The sequence below is a fragment of the Mugil cephalus genome, chromosome 16 (assembly GCF_022458985.1).
Source record: "Mugil cephalus isolate CIBA_MC_2020 chromosome 16, CIBA_Mcephalus_1.1, whole genome shotgun sequence".
NCBI classification, from domain to species: domain Eukaryota; kingdom Metazoa; phylum Chordata; class Actinopteri; order Mugiliformes; family Mugilidae; genus Mugil; species Mugil cephalus.
In genome coordinates this window covers 3,242,624-3,262,094 of record NC_061785.1, presented here as the reverse complement: position 1 = coordinate 3,262,094, position 19,471 = coordinate 3,242,624, and the positions used below count along the sequence as shown (strand labels likewise).

The window sequence follows — 19,471 nt, the reverse complement described above, 5'->3', positions numbered from 1 at the left end:
TCTGATGGACATCGTATTAAAACATGCTAAATAAACAGGACATCACGTTTGGAAAATGCTGGATTCTGTCCCTGATATAAAGTGATCGCTCAACAAGTCAAACCCGCGTCTTAGAGGATCTCACTGTTCCGTTCTCTTAGAGGATCTTTGGGAATCCTATAAAACCATTTCCACTTTGCTCGTCCCTGACTATTCTGGCATTCTGGGGCACAACAGCCTGAGGTTAATCAGTTAGTTGCTTGCCATTGTCACTTTCCTGCCAATATGGCGGCATTGTGATTAACATCGCAGGTTGACATCAGTTCCCGGAGCTCTATATCATTAGGGAGGCGTATGATTAGCCTCAAATATATTCTGCAGCAGGACAACAACCCCACACATACAACAGAGGTCATTTAGAGCTATCTTCAGCATAAAGAAGAACAAGAAGTCCTGGAAGTGATGGCATGGCCCCCACAGAGTCCTGGCCTCAACATCGTCAAGTGTTTCTGGGATTACATGAAGAGACAGAAGAATTTGAGTAAGCCATTTTAACAACCATGAACGAGAAATGGCTACCAGGCAGCAAGGCGGAAACAAGACTCAGAATAGACTGTCAGGGTTAAAAGGTGAGGAAAAAAGCAAAGGGACATAAATAGCAAGGCACTCATAAAACCAGCCGACAAAGGAAGGACAGTGGTGGTAATGGATAAAGAAAAATATATTCAAGAAACCTTTGCACCTAATCTACTGTTAGGTTTATGGGAAATACTCTGATAAGATAAAATGGTGAGGCCAGTAGTTTGATGATATTTTTCTTTTGGGACGGGTTCTGAGGAGGAACTGTTATTGTCCCATGATTTTTTGAATACAGACAATAGAAGCATAAAAGTATGTGTTGTTTTTTGAATGAAAATATCTATTGAATAGGATTCCCAAAGCCAAATCATTTTTTAAATTTTTTTTTAGATTCGCTTATTTCTAAGGGTGAGGGTGGTCAGCTTCACACCACAATATATGGATAGGCAACAGGCTGTAATACTGTCTGAAAACAACGTCTCAGGCTGTGATCTTGTCAGACAGATTTGCAGAGAAAGAGGGGCTACAAAGAAAACACAAAACAATAACAACATATACTTCAGGTCTGTAAGGTAATAGTGCAAAGTAATAAAGACAAACTGCAAAACCTTTTTTTGTAACTGTCACCTTTTCTTTCTTTTAGATTTAGTTAGGATTCACCTGTCAGGTAAATGCTTATTTTATTTGTATATTCATATTTTGTTTGTGTTTTGAAATTTTTTAGTTCATCGTTGTCTGTAAGGCATTCATTAAGTTATTTATTCCTATTTTATCTAGTTTCAGTTTTGTAAATCCCGTTTTAAAGTGCCTCTATACAACAGATGATCCTTTTAATTTGGGAAGCATGTATATGTATGCATGTATATCAACAAATATACAATACTCTGTATCATTCAAATGTATTCTCACACTCAAACAAAAAATATTGTCTCTGCCCCTTTAACAGCCATTGTTATTTTGTTCTTTAACACATTGAGAATCACTAAGACTAGGTTTAGCTTCAAGTTGTTTTAGCTTGAAGTAGCAATAAGTAATTTTTATCACAGCATGGCTGATTAAACATTTTAACATTTAACCACCTTACAACACGTGAGGTAGAAAATGCAATGGCTATGCTAAAACAGCGCTATCATGAAGCAGGTGACAAGTCAGGGAGGTTACTGGCCTGGCAGATTACAAGAGAGGTGGCCAGATACATTTCAGCTATTAAATCGCCAAGTGGTAATGATGTGGTCCGCAATCCCCAACACATTAATCAGGCTTTCACAGAATTCCACAAAACCTTGTACACTTCTCAGGGCGAGAAGAATCGTGACATGCTCAGCTTTCTGGACCGCATGGATATCCCAAAAATACGAGAAGGAGCTCAGATTAACCTTGAAGGTCAAATAGCCAAAGAAGAGGTGCTAGATGCTCTGATTAGACTACTGGGGGGGAAGGGCCCTGCCCTGACAGCTTTACAATTGGCTTTTTTAAAAAAAAAATGCAGAAAAGCTAATTGATCCCCTCTTAGAGATGTTTAACCATGCAATTGCAAACAACTTTGCTTAATACATATAGTGAAATGTCCGGATATAAGGTGAATATGCAAAAAAAGTGTGGCCTTACCCCTTAACCTGCCAGCTGAACAAATCCCACAGAAAAAATTCCCTTTTCAATGGAATGCTCAGAGCCTCACGTATCTGGGCTTAGAGATTCCCACACAGTTAGATAAAACTTTCTCGCTTAACTATGACACACTGTTAAGGAAGGTGGAGAAGGACCTGGACAGATGGATGCAACTACCTATCTCTCTGATAGGGATAGGGTTCTGGCAGAGATGCCCAATCCTCCTGCTTGGAAGCAAATAGAACAGTTCCATGCAGCTGATGTGCCACTGGCTGGTATCCCTTTTATTAAATACTATCATACTTTGAAGAATGGCACAGATAATCCATTGACCAATCATACATCTAAATTATGGTCAGTTATACAACTATGTACCCGTAGTGTGACATTTTTGAATAACAGCACCTCCTTTCATAATAGCCCTGCACTACCACCTGTACTATGAGATGGTCTCACTAAGAGGTGGCACAGTATGGGGATTGAAACATTTGGCGACCTTTATGAAAATGATATACTCAAATCCTTTGAACAGTTAAAAGATGCTTTTAATCTCCCTGCTGCACATTTCTTTAAGTACCTGCAGGTCATTTGCTCTCAACAGGTTGGGCACCTAACCCCTCTAGAATCTCTCGTAACTGATAACATTCTGAAGGGCATTCAACGCCCTAAGGGCATGGTGTCCTTGATATATAGCCAAATACTGGACCTCCTAGCAAATAAAACTCTGAAATCTAGGGCTTAACGGGAACAGTATCTCGATTTCACTTTTGAAGACTGTGACTGGTAAGGGCTGTGTAGTGCAGCTCAAAATTTCTTGTATAATAGTGGCCATAGGCTTCTGCAGGTTAATCTCATTCGTAGAACCTATCTCACACCAGAGAGAATTCATAAAATGTGCAGTACGATTTCTGACATTTGTCCTAGGTGTGAGGTTGCAACAGGAAGTCTTGTCCATATGTTTTGGGAGTGTGCAAGTTTGAGACAATTTTTGGATCGCATTCTGAATGCACTCAAGGGCATCACAGGGATTGAGATCCCTCACTCACCAAGATTAATTCTGCTAGGAGACTTACCTGTTTTACCTACTGACAAAATAAGGAAAACACGTTTTATTAGGCTATCCCTGATTGCTGGAAACACATGCATTGCTATGTTGTGGAAAAGTGAAAACCCACCTACTGTCTCAATGTGGTTTAAGGAAGTTGCATCGTACATGGCCTCTGAAAAAATGATGTTCAATGTAAAAAAGAAACCCCATCTTTTTTGACAAATGCTGGAGTGACTTTAAAATGTACCTGAATAACTTTTAACACAGTTGGGTGGTTGAGTTCTGCCAGTGGAGCGGCTGTGGTCGTTGGTTGCAGCACACCTGTAGCAGTGGCTGTGCTTTTCCATTCTGAGTGTCATATCCTGTGCTGCACGTAATTTGCTGTGCTTTGTATTTTCTTTTTATAGTTTTAATTTATTTTTCTTTTATTATTTAATCAACATACTCATCATTTAATCGATTATTACTGTTGTTGTTGCTTTTTTTATCTATTTTTATTTATTTTTTCTTTTTCTTTAGGGATGAAGGCAAGAGTCGGTCTCTGGGGTCGGGTTTGTGAGGGGGATGGGTCTGGGTGGAATTTGAAGTTCTGTTGTTGTTACTGATGCTGTGAACTGTATATGAAAATTGTTAATAAATAAATTGTTAAAAAATGTGACCACACCGTTTTAACAGGCAAAGTGGTTTCCACTAGGAGCTGTTTTCACTCTTTTTAAAGACATAAGCTAAATCTATGGAATATTTGTTTATTTAGTTGTAATCATTGTTCAAATCTTTATCTGTAGATTAATCCTCCCTTAGTTTCTGTGTGTTTTAATCCATTTTACATGGTTCTGGTAACTGGGAGTTACACCTACATCACAGAACATGTGGTTAGTTCTCCAAGATGGTTGCAACAACCTACCAGCCGAGTTCCTTCACGAACTGTGTGCCAGTGAACCTAGAAGAATTGATGCTATCTTGAAGGCAAAGGGTGATCACACCAAATGTTGATCTAATTTAGATTTCTCACTTTTCAAAGGATTCTCAGTTTACAGCAGTTTTTCCACATTTGCCTAAAATGTTTTCACAGCACCTGTGTAGGGTGTATATATTATGTATATAAATCATTAGCAAGGAACACGGCACGTGAGGTCTTATCTACAGCTATAAAATACAGTGAAACTGTTGTGCCAGGCAAAGTTATAAAATGACTGGTATGCTTTTCAGTAAGCCATAACTCATCTTAAGCTTAGTTATAGGAACGTTAATCAATTACTCAATTACTAGTGATATTGTTTGTGTGTGTAAGTGAAGTATTTTTTTGGAAAGTGAGGACATTTTTGGCGGCCCTCACTTTTTTGCTGTTTTGAAGGTTAAAACTCAGCTTTAGGGTAAAGGTTACAATTAGGTTATGGTTATGGTTAGAGTTAGGGTAAGGGGTTAAGGAATGCATTATGCCAATGAGTGTCCTTACAAAGACAGAAGTACAAGGATGCGCGTGTGTGAGTGAGTGAGTGTTTAGTGCCGTGTCATATAATGACTGATGACTGGTTGGGAGATAAATGGCCAATGTAAAATAAACAGCGGCACCCTACCACCCTGAAAGGAGTGGCTAACAATTAAAACCATCAGTCCAGGACACCTTAACGCTCATCCTTCAAGGTTGATCAGCACTGAAGCTTCATCCACTCACAGCTCTCAGTGTCTGTTTCTCTTTTACTGGAGGTTTGTGCTTCCATTTACTGAAAATGGCTCCAAACTTCAAATTCTGCTCTGTCCTTTGGATAGCTGTTGCAGTCATTGGTAAGTATCATGATTTTATCAAATCCTACACAGGCAAAGTCTTTAATGTTGATGATAACAATAAAGATTTATTTATTTTATGTCTGATCTCAGGAAAGTGTTTGAGTTTGATGTAGAAAGTCTGACCTTACCTCTGACCTGTTCATATCCTACCTTTCTTTGGGAAGTCACTTTCCACTGAAAGAAGGTTTGGTCTCTGGTCTGGCTAATGCTTTACATGCTTAAACACCAGCATGAGATTTATACGACCTTTATTAGACGAATGCAGGAACTGGTTTTAGTTCTGGGCGTTCATTAGGAGAACTGGTTTATGTGGAAGACCTTCGCTTCCTGTGTGTCCATTCTCATGGATCATTAAAGTCTAAGTCTAAAGCAACATGTAAGTCTGTCTTGAGCTCAGTGTGGTCAACACAGACAATTCATAGACATGCTGCCTCGTAGCCAAATATCACGATAAAAAAACAAATATAAAAGGTCAATCTTTAAATCTGAAGCTGTTACAACATTTAATGTATGAAAACCACCCTGAAGAGATGGACTTGATTTTCTCACTTCCTTTTTTCTATGTTTAGGTAAGAGCTGGCTACAGCCTGTAAACCAATAAAATCATTCTGCTTTATCATAAAACTGTACATACATTGTCATATCATTTGATCAGTTGTAGTTTTTTTTTTTTTTTTTAACAATTTTGATAGAAATTAAGATAACTTAGATTTGTTTCTCCTTATTGGATCATCTTGAAAATCCTCAGAAATGTTTAAATAATTTCAGTTCAAATATGCAGTTGTTTTTCCCCGGAGTTGAGGTCATTGGTGTCATAAAGTCATCTGAAGTTTAACTCTTTCACTACAGTATATTGTTCTGCTTTGACCAACCTCAGCCCCTTTTGCCACAACAATCAGAACAACCAAACTCCAACACTGGTTCTGGAACACCTTATTTATAGGCCTATATATTGTTCTAATGTTTCTTTCTCTTTATAAACTTAATTTTGTTTTTCTTTGGTGAAAGAATTTCCTTCAGGATTAATGTTTTATCTTCTTTTAGCTGCACATACAGTTGTGTTAACTGAGGCAGCAACATTTATTCCAACAACAACAAAAACTACAACTACTACAACAGTTCCAGGTACTCTCCCAACAACATCATCCAGGTCACAGCTTCTTCAACAACAACACCAGTTTTCTCATTAAGCTTCTTTTCTTTTCCAGATTCCTGTTCTTCAAACCCTTGTGGTAAAGGAAGCACGTGTGAGGCTCGATTCAATCAGACCTTTGTATGCTTGTGTCTGGCTGGTGATAACTACAACAACAAAACACATCGTTGTGAGACGGGTAAGAATTTGTTTGATAATACCACTATGAGGTTGGTTCTACATGAGGAAATGATATAACTAAGTAATAGTGTAATACCACTGTGTAGGGCAGTAATGTATCTTTGGGATGTAGGAAGACTATTAGTATAACATGGTGTTGATAAAAGCACTTATTTTTAATTCCCTCATTTTCTTTTAAGTCTCAGCTTTTGGAAAAGAAACGTTTCTTTTCTTACTGAATTCCTGAAGCTCTTAATGGCAGGTTTTAGTCGAGCTACACATCCTCCTGTTTCCAGAGGAAATGCTAAGCTAATTTTAATGTTTCTTAGCTGTTTTTTTCCTGAATGTCATGTAAATAATGTCACAGTCTCTGTTTTTTCATGTTAAATGTGTCTCATAGTTTGTAATAACTGTTCGTAAAGGTAAATGGTGGAGTCACAGAAAAACACTGAACATGAAACAAAAAGAAAGAAAAAAAAACAATATTACGTGTCTTACTGTGATGTTTTCTTGTTTTAGCCAAAGTTTTCCCTGGACACATAAACCTGCCTGACATAGTATATGAAAACAGTATGTCAGACAAGGCATCACCAGCGTTCAAAAGGACTGCAGACCTTATTACCCAAGAGGTGAAAAATACATTTTCTCTGTCTTTTAGTTATACTGACACTTTGGTATCAGACCATATGTCTGTGTTGTCAGATGATGACGTAAACAAAATGACACATTTCTTTCTTCTAAAACACAGCTGGACAAGAGTCTGGGATCTGATCCTACATACGTTCGATCTATAGTGCTGAAACTGTGGTAAGTTTGGAGTATAGAATTAACCATCCATCTATCTTGAACCAGTTCACTCAGATCCTCCTGCACTTAATAATTACCATCATTAAGAGTGATTTCTGTCCCTACAGGCCAGCTGCCAACAGTCAATTAAGGGCGTTGACCGGGGTCAATGCATCAGTAGAGTTAATCTACTCACCAGAATCCAACATCACAGCCTCAGATGTTGTAGCAGAGGTGAAGAAGGCCACTGAATGCACCGACTGTCCACTGGCAGGTGGAACTTTTACTGGTGAGTTAATTACCTGGATTTAATCCAATCATTAACTACTTCAGTGGAAAAGTAAGTCAGAATAAAACTCAAATACTCAAGACTGATTTGTTCTCAGGCAGAGATGCCCCCCCCCCCCACCCCCACCCCCCCACCCCCCAGCGCACACACACACACACACACACACACACACACACACACACACACACACACTGTGCCTGTAGAGTATTGCAGGAAGGCAAAGATTGTTTGAACAAGTTCACAATGTTAGAATGAGTTTCACTTAAATAATTAATAATTATAGATGAAGACCTGTGTGAGAGGAACCCATGTGATGAAAACAGCACAAGATGCTCTTCAAAAGATGGAACTTTCAACTGCACCTGTCTGGACGGCTACGTTCCAACTGACCTCAGTACTAGAGTCTGTCATATGGGTGAGAAGATTTATTTTTAGATTTTTAAATGTCTGAAGAGTGTTAATATTTATTTGACCAAAAATGACCGCTTTGCACACACAATGGCTCCAGGTAATACTACGACAGCTCCAGGTACTACTACAGCAGCACAAGGTACTACTACAGTAGCTCCAGGTACTACTACAGTAGCTCCAGGTACTACTACAGCAGCTCCAGGTACTTTTCCAACAACATTCAGGTCACAGCTTCTTCAACAACAACACCAGTTTTCTCATGATGCTTCTTTTCTTTTCCAGGTTCCTGTGCTTCAAACCCTTGTGGCAAAGGAAGCACGTGTGAGGCTCGAGCCAATAAGGGCTTTGTATGTTTGTGTCTGGCTGGTGATAACTACAACAACAAAACACGTCGTTGTGAGACTGGTAAGAATTTATTTGTTAATACCACTATGAGGTCTGTGCTGCATGAGGAAATGATATAACTAAGTAACAGTGTAATACCACTGGGTTGGGCAGGAAACCTTTTTTTGCTCACTGAATTCCTGAAGCTCTTAATGGCAGGTTTTATTTCTCATATTAAATGTATCTCGGAGTTTCTAAAACTGTTCGCAAAGGTAAATGGTGGAGTCACAGAATTAAACACTGGACATGAAACAAGAAAAAAACAAACAAACAAACAAAAAACTATTCTACGTGTCTTACTGTGTTTTCTTGTTTTAGCCAAAGTTTTCCCTGGACAAATACAACTGCCTAAGATAAAATATGACAAGAGTATGTTAGACAAGAAATCACAAAAGTTCAAAGAGACTGCAGACCTTATTACCAAAGAGGTGAACAATACATTTACTCTCTCTGTCTTTTATCTTGATTCATTCTAATAAATGTACGACTGTTTGGTATCAGACCATATGTCTGTGTTGTCAGATGATGACGTAAACAAAATGACATTTCTTTCTTCTAAAACACAGCTGGATGAGAGTTTGGGATCTAATGATACTACTTACGTTGGATCTATAGTGCTGGAACTGGGGTAAGTTTAGAGTATAGAATTAACCATCCATCTATCGTGAACCAGTTCACTCAGATCCTCCTGCACTTAATATTTACCATCATTCAGAGTGATTTCTGTCCCTACAGGCCAGCTGACAACAGTCTATCAAGGGCATCAACTCCGTCTGATGGCGTCAATGCGACTGTAGATATCATGTACTCACCAGAATCCAAAATCACAGCATCAGATGTTGTAGCAGAGGTGAAGAAGGTCACTGAATGCACCGACTGTCCAATGGCAGGTGCACGTTATACTGGTGAGTTAATTACCTGGATTTAATCTAATCATTAACTACTTCAGTGGCATCTATCTATCTATCTATCTATCTATCTATCTATCTATCTATCTATCTATCTATCTATCTATCTATCTATCTATCTATCTATCTATCTATCTATCACACAGCCATTGCAGTACCCGTTTTTTCTAACTGGACTGGAATTCGTTTCAGACATGCACTGTGAGTGCAGAGTGCATGTTCTATTAGGCCATGGAAAGCATGTGGTCTGTAAGATCAATGTTAATGTTTTATTAGTTTTGATAAGTTCTTCAGTTGGGTGTTCACTGCAAGACTTTCATGCTGTTATTGTCACATCTGTCTTTGCACATGTCTAACACAAGATTAACTCAGTCAGTCAGTTACATCATCTCAGTGACAGACTGCTATAACTCAGTACATTTCATGGCTTCTTGATTAGTCAGTTGTTGAAGGAGTCTTATCACCCCACCTCATTCCAAACCCTACCCCCCATTCCACCCGCCTTAAAACTATAGAGGAAGACCTGTGTGTGAGGAAACCATGTGATGAAGTCACCGCAAGATGCTCTCCAGGAGATGGAACTTTCACCTGCACCTGTGATGAGAAGTACGTTACAAGTGACTTCAGCACCAGAGCGTGTGTTGGTGAGAGGATTTATTTTCAGATTTTGAAATGTCAGAAGACTGTTAATATTTCTTAGACCAAACACCAAACTGACTTTTAAACATTTTATATTTTTGCAGCTTGTCCCTGTGGACAAAAAGCAGAGAATTCTAAGTGTGTCAGGTAAGTGTGTGTGTGTGTGTGTGTGTGTGTGTGTGTGAGTGTGTGTGTGTGTGTGTCTGTCTGTCATGATAAAGTCATTTTCTTTGTCTTTCAGTTGTCCATTTGGTTATTCTGGTTTTGACTGTAATGAAAGTGAGTATGCAGCACATCATTAACAATGAATGAGAGAAACAGCACAATTACATAACAACAATCTGTCACCAACATTTAGATCTGATCTGATTAGTACTTCCTTCGAGGATCTGTCTATGTCACCAGTGATGTTTCCATTTTGTTCTTTTAGATACTATGATGATTCTGGTGATTGTCGGCTCTGTGCTCGGTGGACTGCTGCTCATATCCCTCATCCTCCTGATAGTAGTGTACGTCTCGTGAGCTTCTCACTTATTCATTCACCCACTTACAAACATTCAGTTATTCATTTTTGTATACTCGACACAAATGCATTTTTGGAAATCCTGTCAGTTTGTCGACTGCTGTTTCTGCTTTAAGCATCATGTTGACTAGTCACTGATCACATGACAATGACAACATGGACGCTTCCTAGAAGACAGATGAGGAGTCCAGTGGGTTGTTGGTTCATCAAGTGTGGGGAAATACTTCACTAAAGATGAAGCCCATATTACTGTGAGGGCTGGGCAATTAATTTCTACAGGGGGCCACATGAAAAATTTGAACTGTGTTGGAGGGCCAAACCAATTGTTAACTTGAACGTAATTCTGCTCAATATTCATTTTGTCCCATTGTAAAAAGCAGTCAATTATATATGTTGATAAGCTGCTACTGGTAATCAGAAACATAACAATATTCTGTAAATATTTATTTAAATTTATGAGGTTTGGTGTAGGTGTGTATTGCATCCACAGCATAAATACTTGTTTATCTGTGCTTATGACTGACATACCGCAGGCCAGAGGGGAATGCCCAAAGGGCCGTATGTGGCCCACGGGTCGTAAAATGCCCAGGTCTGCTTTAAAGGCTTAGATACCTTAGATACCATTGGTGCTGAGTTGCAGCACGACTATGCATACATGTAGCTCATAGTATGTAGCACATGAGCTGTCTGTTTTCAGGATCTGTATCCAGGTCAAGAATATAGATTTCATTGCTCTCTGCTGTGTTTTTATTAGTGACGTCATACAACACCTGGTACAGACACAATAACAGTAGAACCCTGTATAAACCTTCCTTTTGTCTCCCCAGGGCATCAAAGAAAAGTTCTAAGAAGAACAAACAGGCAGTCACCGGTTCTCCATACATCAGCCAGTCTCCTGCTAAGGCACCACCGGCCAACGGTCAGGCGCCTTCATATAACAGGCCCAACCTGGAGATGTTTCCCAGCCAAAGCCGGCAAAACCTGGTACCTATGGACAAGAACTCGGTGAGTATGCCGCTAATTCTAACCCTTGCTGTGTGTTTTGTTAGTGTTTTCCTGATGAAGAAACTTTTTTTTCTTTTCCATGGCAGAGCCTAGATGACCAGGAATATGAATACATGCCATATGCCTAGAGCCAACTTTAGAATAACTCGTATGATTGGAGCCGAGGCCACACCACAGAAGTTGACATTTACAATGAACCAATACCTACTAAATTTTGTTGCTGTGATTTTTCTGTCTCTATTTACTCCACAAATACCATGCGTTTATAGTAAGAGCTGTATAACAGTTGTGTATATCTGCAGTGTAGCCTTTCACCACTCTGATTTGTGCATATTTTGAATTATATTCTGATCCATTTCAAGTTGTCATAAATCAATCCTGTCTGTCACTGACTACATAAAATGAAGTTTGCCATATGTTTTTTCCGTCAGTAAATCAATATATTATTTATTTAAGTTGTTTATTCAGACAGAAACTCTGAAAGGAGGAGCTGTTTCATGTTTTTGTTGTTATTTAGATTTCTTGTCTATGTATAGATTTTTTTTGATTTAAAATGTTCTGGTTCATGAAAATCTCTGTTTAATGTGTGTTTAACGCAGGCTTTGTAAATGAGACGAGGTTGTTCAGATGGAATTTGAAATCAACTGTTCCTCTTTAATGTTTACTACACTGAAAGGTTTTGTATTTTTTCATATAACTGATTATAACAAGGCCAGTGTTGTATTGTGTTAATCTTCCATTATAATAGTGTTTCGTTCATTTTGACTTGAATGAAACATTGTCTTGCCTGAGACTATGTTTTGAAATAAAGGACTTTACACTATTTGTGATTTTTGATGGATTCTTTCACAGACGAAAATTATAACTGAGCCTTCAGATAAGGATGTCACTGTGTTTTGTGTTTTAAATATATTAGTATATATATATATCATTTACTAATCCAAATCATTTTAATCCTAATATACACAGATCAGCCACAACATTATGACCACTGACAGGAGAAGTGAATGACATTGACCGTCTTGTGACAATACAATGTTCTGCTGGGAAACCTTTCAGCAGGATGCAGCCTGACACAGGCACACACATCAAAACACTTTGCATAAAGTGTTGACCTGGCCTCCAAATTCACTGGATCCCAAACCGATCAAGTATCTGTGGGATGATCCACAGAGCCCCCTGCCCTCAAAGGCCCCCTAACAACATTCAACACCCTCAGAAGACCCATGTCCCATGTCCATTCTTCTGATGATGAGTCACCACAAGGAAGACCTACACAATATTAGGAATGTGGTCATAATGTTAAGCCTGATCGGTGTATTAGACTTACACACATGGGATTCATGAAGGCAAATGAACCATGTTTTAAAGATTTAGCCAGCTTTAATAATAAGCAGTCTGTCTGAAATATTCACATTTTTCCTTAGTTATTAATAACTTCTTCTGCAAAGTCAAATATGTTACATGCATTACTGTTAAGCTAAGCTAAATGGACAGAGTTTATCTCTTGTTGCCTGAAGAGTTATTGAGTCAATATATAATACCCTCATTGTGCAAAGCATAGACAGACAAGACAAATCTGCAGAGGTCAATCAATGCAATGTTATAACAAACTGCCACGTAGAACACCACGTAAACTCTACCTGGAGAAACAGCCGCGGCACAAAGAGATATTTATTCCGTGTTTTAGACACGTCCTACGCCATGCACTCGTAGATCATCCATTAATCTAAAGCTTTTCATTCATCACTCGCTTGTATCCTGAAATTTTATACCAATCCACCACAAACGTTAGCCGGCACTAGCTCAACCGGCTAACCGCGCAGCAAGGACCACAGAACCCGGCTTAACTCAAAGAAGATCCGTGTACACGTGCCTCAACACCTCAGCGTGGACCCGTGTCGGTAAGTTTTGCTTTGATTGATCAGCTGATACCACCATGTCAAGCTGTGGGCTCCAGGTTTGGAGTCCGTGCCTTCAACACTCCTACAATATGGCTCCACTTACCTCTCTATCCGGTTGTGTCAGCTGCGAGGAGAGAAGCTCCTTCACACAATCATCTTTGGACCAGTTCTGAACAACACATCCGCCTGTGAGCCTGCTGTCATCGCTGACTGTCCGGACCCTGCCCCCGTTCCCGAGTCTACCGTGACCATTGGTCGTCCGCTTACGGTGATACTGGCTGTTCCGCCGACTTTAATGACTCCTGGTCACGGCTTGGAGCTGGATCCAAGGTTAGCTGCGCTCCGCTCCACTCCACTTCCTCACATCCGTGTGCGCGTCGGGAGTGGAAGGCGCTCTTCTCATGCACACCACCACTACAACATACGGTTGGAAAACAGGTATGACATCCTCAACCTGCATGATTTTCCTCCTCTGGTTCCACCATCCATCCCCCGGAAGCCCTGTTGCCCTCCGTCACCTCCACCTGATGGTTCAGGGCCGTGTGCCCGTGCCAGGCTTCGCCGCTCCATAACGTGCTTCACATCGGCACCACGTAAGTCTTCTGCCCACCCGGCTTCATCCACCCAGTCCTCACCAATGAAGTCCTCCTTATCGCCCACTCACCCGGCTGCTGCAACTTCTGTCCCGCGTCCATCCCGCCTAGGAACCACGCCGGACGTCGTTGCTGGGCGCACACCAACTCCTCTTATTTCTGGCCCAATACCTACACTGGGTCGGTGTGAGGCGTTTCAGCAGGATTCTTTATCTTCACACCTGGCTCAAATCTGCCTGCACAGAGCACAAAATCAACTACATCCACAACTTTGATCTGTTCTGGGAATGTTCCACCTTGTATGCAAGAGACGGTCTTCATCTAAACACGCTGGAAAACCTGCCAACCTGCATCACACTGTGCCCGCAAGTGATCTTCACTCACCTGTCAGTCTGACTGCTCTTCCTCCCCTATGACCAAAACAAGCCCTGCTACACCTGTGTCTCACGCCATCTCCCCCTTGTGGTTAGATCCCGCTACTACTCCACCTTGCTCTATTCGGGAAATTGCACCCATCAGGGAAAACATGTCCGACTGTGTTTATATACAGCTTGTATAGCGATACACTTTTTTTTTAACAATCATGGCAGTGCACTGACAAGATCGTGAGATGCGCATGATGCTCTGCGTCCAAGGAGAAGAGGAGATTTGGCGGCAGATATCAGGCACTGTGCAGGAAACAGTGATTTATTCAAATATCAGCAGCCCTTTGAAAGAGCGGGGGTTTGATCAGTCCATTCTTCAGGCCATTAACAAACTGAAAGCGTTAAAAAATACACTATGCTGCCCATTGTTTACCTGCAATGCATGCAATGACATATGAGAGGGAGGAAAAAACGGGCACCAGCTCTCACGGCGGGAGGTCCGCCCTGGGACTTCTGCTGATGTGAAAGTGCACCAAAAGTGAGTCGACCCAGGTCTGAAACCGAATTTACTGAATTTAAGCTATTTCAGCTTGAAGGATTTTTCAAGAACTGTTTTCGTCATTGCTACTGTTCTAAATAGTTCTCAGTAGGTGGTCTGTTATTCTCATTCCTCTACTTCTCCTTGAAAAGTACCTCCGCTGATTGTATTTACAGGTATCCCTTCATAAGTTGTTACACATGCCACTGTTCAAGTGCAATTGTCACCACAGTCAGTTAAAGAGGAAGTCAAGTATCTTGTGTTGCACACTTGGACATACAAATGGACTTCCAGGCGTGCATTAGTTTTTAAAAGTTTCTTTACTTCCCTTTCCGCAACTGTAAATATACAGACACAGGCACATCAGTGTAATGCAACAACAAACGACTGATGTTTCAGGTACGCTACACAGGAAGCAATCAACCTTTACGTTCCATTTCAACTCACTGTTTGAACTATAAACTTAAAAATACATACAAATGAATGATCTTTTTTTTTTTTAGCAAGTATTCCTACCCCGTGTATACTGCAAGGTTAAGCATCATTTCATATGACACAATCAACAATTTCTGATGTACAACTAACACTGGCATTACGAAGAGCAATGAAGGCCAGTGTTTCGTCAGGTGTGACGTGGGAGATTATCCAATTTCACCTAATTGATATAAAAACTTTTTTTGAAAACAAATTATTTTCTGCAAATAACATGCCATTGTTGAGTGTCTGTGCCCTAGTAATGACTGGCAGCTTAATCACGTAATACTCTTCCTTACTGCATTGTAGGCTGAGAGAAGAGAATTAGTGATGTATAAATGTAACAGTTAGCAGTGACAGCTTTGTGGTTTGCAGGACTGTGATGACAGTGATGAAGACATTTTTGAAAAGGAAATATGCTAACTCTGAACTGGGCCATGGCCACAATTTGGACCCAGATATAGGCCATAGTGGAGGTCAAAAGAAGGCAAAACGGTGAGCTTGAGGCAATACAGCGAGAGCTACCTTTGATGTGGGCTTACTTCCACTGTAAATACACTGATACTGACATTTTGTACATGCAACTCTTCATATTTTTAAGTGTGCAACAGTGAAATCTTTCCCAAATATTATTGCTTCTGTCAGAATAAGCACTATATTTCTGTATTCCTGCCAACACAATGCTTTTGGACAGAATTACAGTTTGAGGTAGTTTTCTACAACCTCTTTAGTTTTAAGACCACATTGTTGAGGCATTTCATGTTTAAGGTGTTTTTTTAAAGTGGACATGTTAAGTGCACTTTTTATTTGAAAGAAGAAATATAAAGGATGATAAAATACTTTTTGTGTTTTCATTTGATTCCTATACAAGACACTTTGATAAGAATTACTATATTCTTAATAGACTACAGAGTATATATATATTATTATTATTTTTTTAAAATTTTTGGTTGTTGGTGTGCCTTGTGATTTTTTTGAATGAAAAAAATGTACCTTGGCTCAAAAAAAGTTTAAAAACACTAATGTAGGCAATACGAATAAGTAAGAGAACGTAAAAATACAAGAAATATACATATGTATATACAATGCAATATGTGCAAGCATAAGTGAACCTGTGTTCCGAGTTGTTGCTCTATAATGACATTGAATATGGGTTACTACACAGCGGGAAAATTCTTGCCCAGAAATAATTGCACATGGTGAGAATATATAAGTACATTTATAATGTTAATATATGTTGTTGCTGAGTTGTAGGTGGTTCCGGTTGCTCCACTCAACAAAGTGAAGTGAACATGAGTTATTGCATATTATCAGTATAAATATGTTTATAAAATAGGTTCTGCACCCTCAGAGTGAGGAGTGGTGCAGGTTGATGGCCACAGGCAGGAATGATTTCCTGTGGAGCTCTGTGGTGCATCGTGGTGTGATCAGTCTGGTGCTGAAAGAACTCCTGTGTCTGACGAGCACGTCATGGAGTGGGTTCGACTCTTTGTCCAAGAGAGCTTTCTCCGGTCTGACACCACTGTCAGAGGGTCCAGCTTCACTCCCACAACGTCACTGGCCTCGTGTATCAGTCTGTTCAGTCTGTTGGCGTCAGCAACCCTCAGCCTGCTGCCCCAGCACGCAACAACATAGAAGATGGCACTGGCTACCACAGACTCATAGAACATCCTGAGCATTGTCCTGCAGCTGTTAAAAGACCTCAACCACCTCAGAAAATAGAGGCGGCGTGACTAATCCCACAGATAAGGTTTACAACTATTTGACGCTCTTATCATCCTCCAAATTATTTCAGAGTCCACCAGACATAATCTGAAATCTCCTTCATCTGCCACATTACTTGCAAACACACTCTGAAGAAGGCTTTGCTTCTCAATCAACACTTGGTTGACACCAGCTCTGATACCTTCTCCTTTACCTCTGAGGTTTTAGATGAGCTCACCAAGCTAGAGTCAACCAAGTCGTCCACTTGAGGCCAAACAGTTATAGAAAATGAATGAATGAGTTACCTTTACTGGAACACTAGTCTTCGCAGAAATTAGTCTAACAAAACCAGGGATTTCATGTATTTATCCTAATTTTAAGTATTAATATTATTTATTTTATTTTATCGTCTATTCAGTCCACTTTTTTTTTTTCTTTCATTTCTTAACGACACAAAACCCTCAACTATAGCTATGAGTCTTAAGGTCATGCTGGTCATTCTGTTTTATGTCCACTGACGGGCAAGACGGTAAAGTTGCATAAGAGTTCAGTTGATTTTAAATTGGTTATCTTTTATCAGGTATCATTTTATGGATGGTAATAAGATGATTGTCAGAAAGCAGTGAAACTGAAACAGTTCATCAGTGTAGTTGACTTAGTTTTTTGGCTCTGTAACTTTATATTTTATTCTTTTACACCCTGCTTATGTCATCCTGTGATGTGTTGTTCCACCCCTAGTTTTCCTTAACACTTCAAACAAAGTGAAGATATATTTTCTTTTTGTTAGTGATTGCATTTGACATGATGGACAGATTTCCGAGTAGTGGTGTGGGGACACAAATACAGACAGCATATATGAGAGAAGCAAAAGTAAAAATGTAACACATTAAGAATATTAAGCAATGAAATTTTGCTGTAGCACAAGACAGTTTGTTCATTGAAGGTATGGAAAGAGCGACAATAATGAGTTTCAGCAGGCAACAGTGAAGCATGGATGTCACATGACTTTTTTTGTTGATGCAGCCATATTGGCAGGAAAACTTTGAGGAAAATGAACAGCGCCAGTGCTGATTTCTGTCATCCTCATAATTTATTATCACAATTAACATCGTCAATCATAGCAATTCAGGTATAGTTTATTAATTTTACAATAGACTAGACCATATGAAAATGTTCATGAAGTGAAGAGACAGCAGATCTAGCCTTGCTGGAAGATATCGCTGCCCGTGCATTCAGGAGAGAGCGTATCTTCAGCGGCTGTCAAAACCTGTTTGACGAAAGTGAAGAAAGGCTTATGAGCCGTTTCCGACTGCCAAGGCATGTTTTGCCGGAGCTGTGCAATTCCTTAGAGCCGCATCTCCATCACCCGACACACCACTCTCACCCTGGACCTCCTCAGGTTAAAATCTTAAGTGTAAATAATTTATTGTGTTCATGCTACAATGTGTTCCATTCCGTGGACACACTAGAGAAGAGTGTACTTTTTCTGGCCTCCACCTCTGCCACAATAATCTCAGTTTCTATGACGTGAATTTTTTCCTTCTTACTTTTTGGCCATCTTTTACCTTCTCTCAGCTTCTCTGTTGACACCACTCTCTTCATGCGGTACCAAACGGATGTCCTTACACAGAGAAATAGAGGTGTGGCAGTATGCTGATTGACGCACCTGTCAATTTAGAATGGTTGTAATTTACTAACATACACGGTGGTGAGAACAAAATAGGCCAGTACGCACGTGTCATGGATCCGACAGAGTGATTTTGTACTTTTTTTTTTTGCGGAGAATAAGAATGTTTCTGTGCACATATTAGTGAATGAGGCCCAATGTTTGTGACCTGCAGTATCTGAATAAGAGGCTGGAGGTGTCCAAATGGAAACAGTCAGGCTTCACGATGCACATCCAGTTTTAGTGTTGGTCGACCTAAAACAGCATCTCTTCGTCTCTGTTAAGCTGACATAACGGCAGCATAATTTAAGAACTAATCACTGTGCTTAATAGTCTCTGTTATATGCAAATCTTTTACGTCAGCACAGTTTAAATGAATGTCTAAATGCACCACAACATGCACAATATTATTTTTTTATTATTATTTTTACTCATTATGCAAGTGCATTGTACTGTGTATATTAACATAATCACAATAACAAGTAACTGTTTAATTCTGAATTTCTTTCTCATTGTGAGTAGTTTTAGTGCTGAATGAGCAACATCCCTTTGTAATTCATGTTATAAACATCAGCCCAACTTACCTTTATGAAAAGAAATGTGATGGACATCTTGTTAAAACACTACACAAGTCAAACCCGTTTCCTGGGGGATCTCACTGCTCCGTTCTCTTGCAGGATCTTTGGGAATCCTATAAAACCATTTCCACTTTGCTTGTCCCTGACTATTCTGGCATCCTGGGGCACAACAGCCTGAGGTTTATTAGTTAGTTGCTTGCAGTTGTCACTTTCCTGCCAATATGGCGGCGTTGTGATTAACAGCGCAGGGTGACATCAGCTCTATATCATCAGGGAGGCGTATGATTAGCCCCAAATATATTCTGCAGCAGGACCACGACCCCACACATACAACCGAGGTCATTAAGGGCTATCATCAGCATAAAGAAGAACAAGAAGTCCTGGAAGTGA

The 19,471-nt window shown here is 39.9% G+C and overlaps 1 protein-coding gene across 1 annotated transcript in view; it reads left to right on the top strand.

Annotated features, from left to right (window-relative positions):
• LOC125022361 overlaps positions 1-19,471 on the top strand; it is a 123,108-nt gene that overhangs the window by 38,780 nt on the left and 64,857 nt on the right. The window contains exons 3-8 of the mRNA XM_047608983.1: positions 6,834-6,943; positions 7,063-7,121; positions 7,229-7,389; positions 7,673-7,804; positions 7,898-8,002; positions 8,083-8,205. Of these exons, the coding sequence (XP_047464939.1) occupies positions 6,887-6,943; positions 7,063-7,121; positions 7,229-7,389; positions 7,673-7,804; positions 7,898-8,002; positions 8,083-8,205 (637 nt within the window). The 5' untranslated portion in view covers positions 6,834-6,886. The remainder of the gene's footprint in view (positions 1-6,833; positions 6,944-7,062; positions 7,122-7,228; positions 7,390-7,672; positions 7,805-7,897; positions 8,003-8,082; positions 8,206-19,471) is intronic.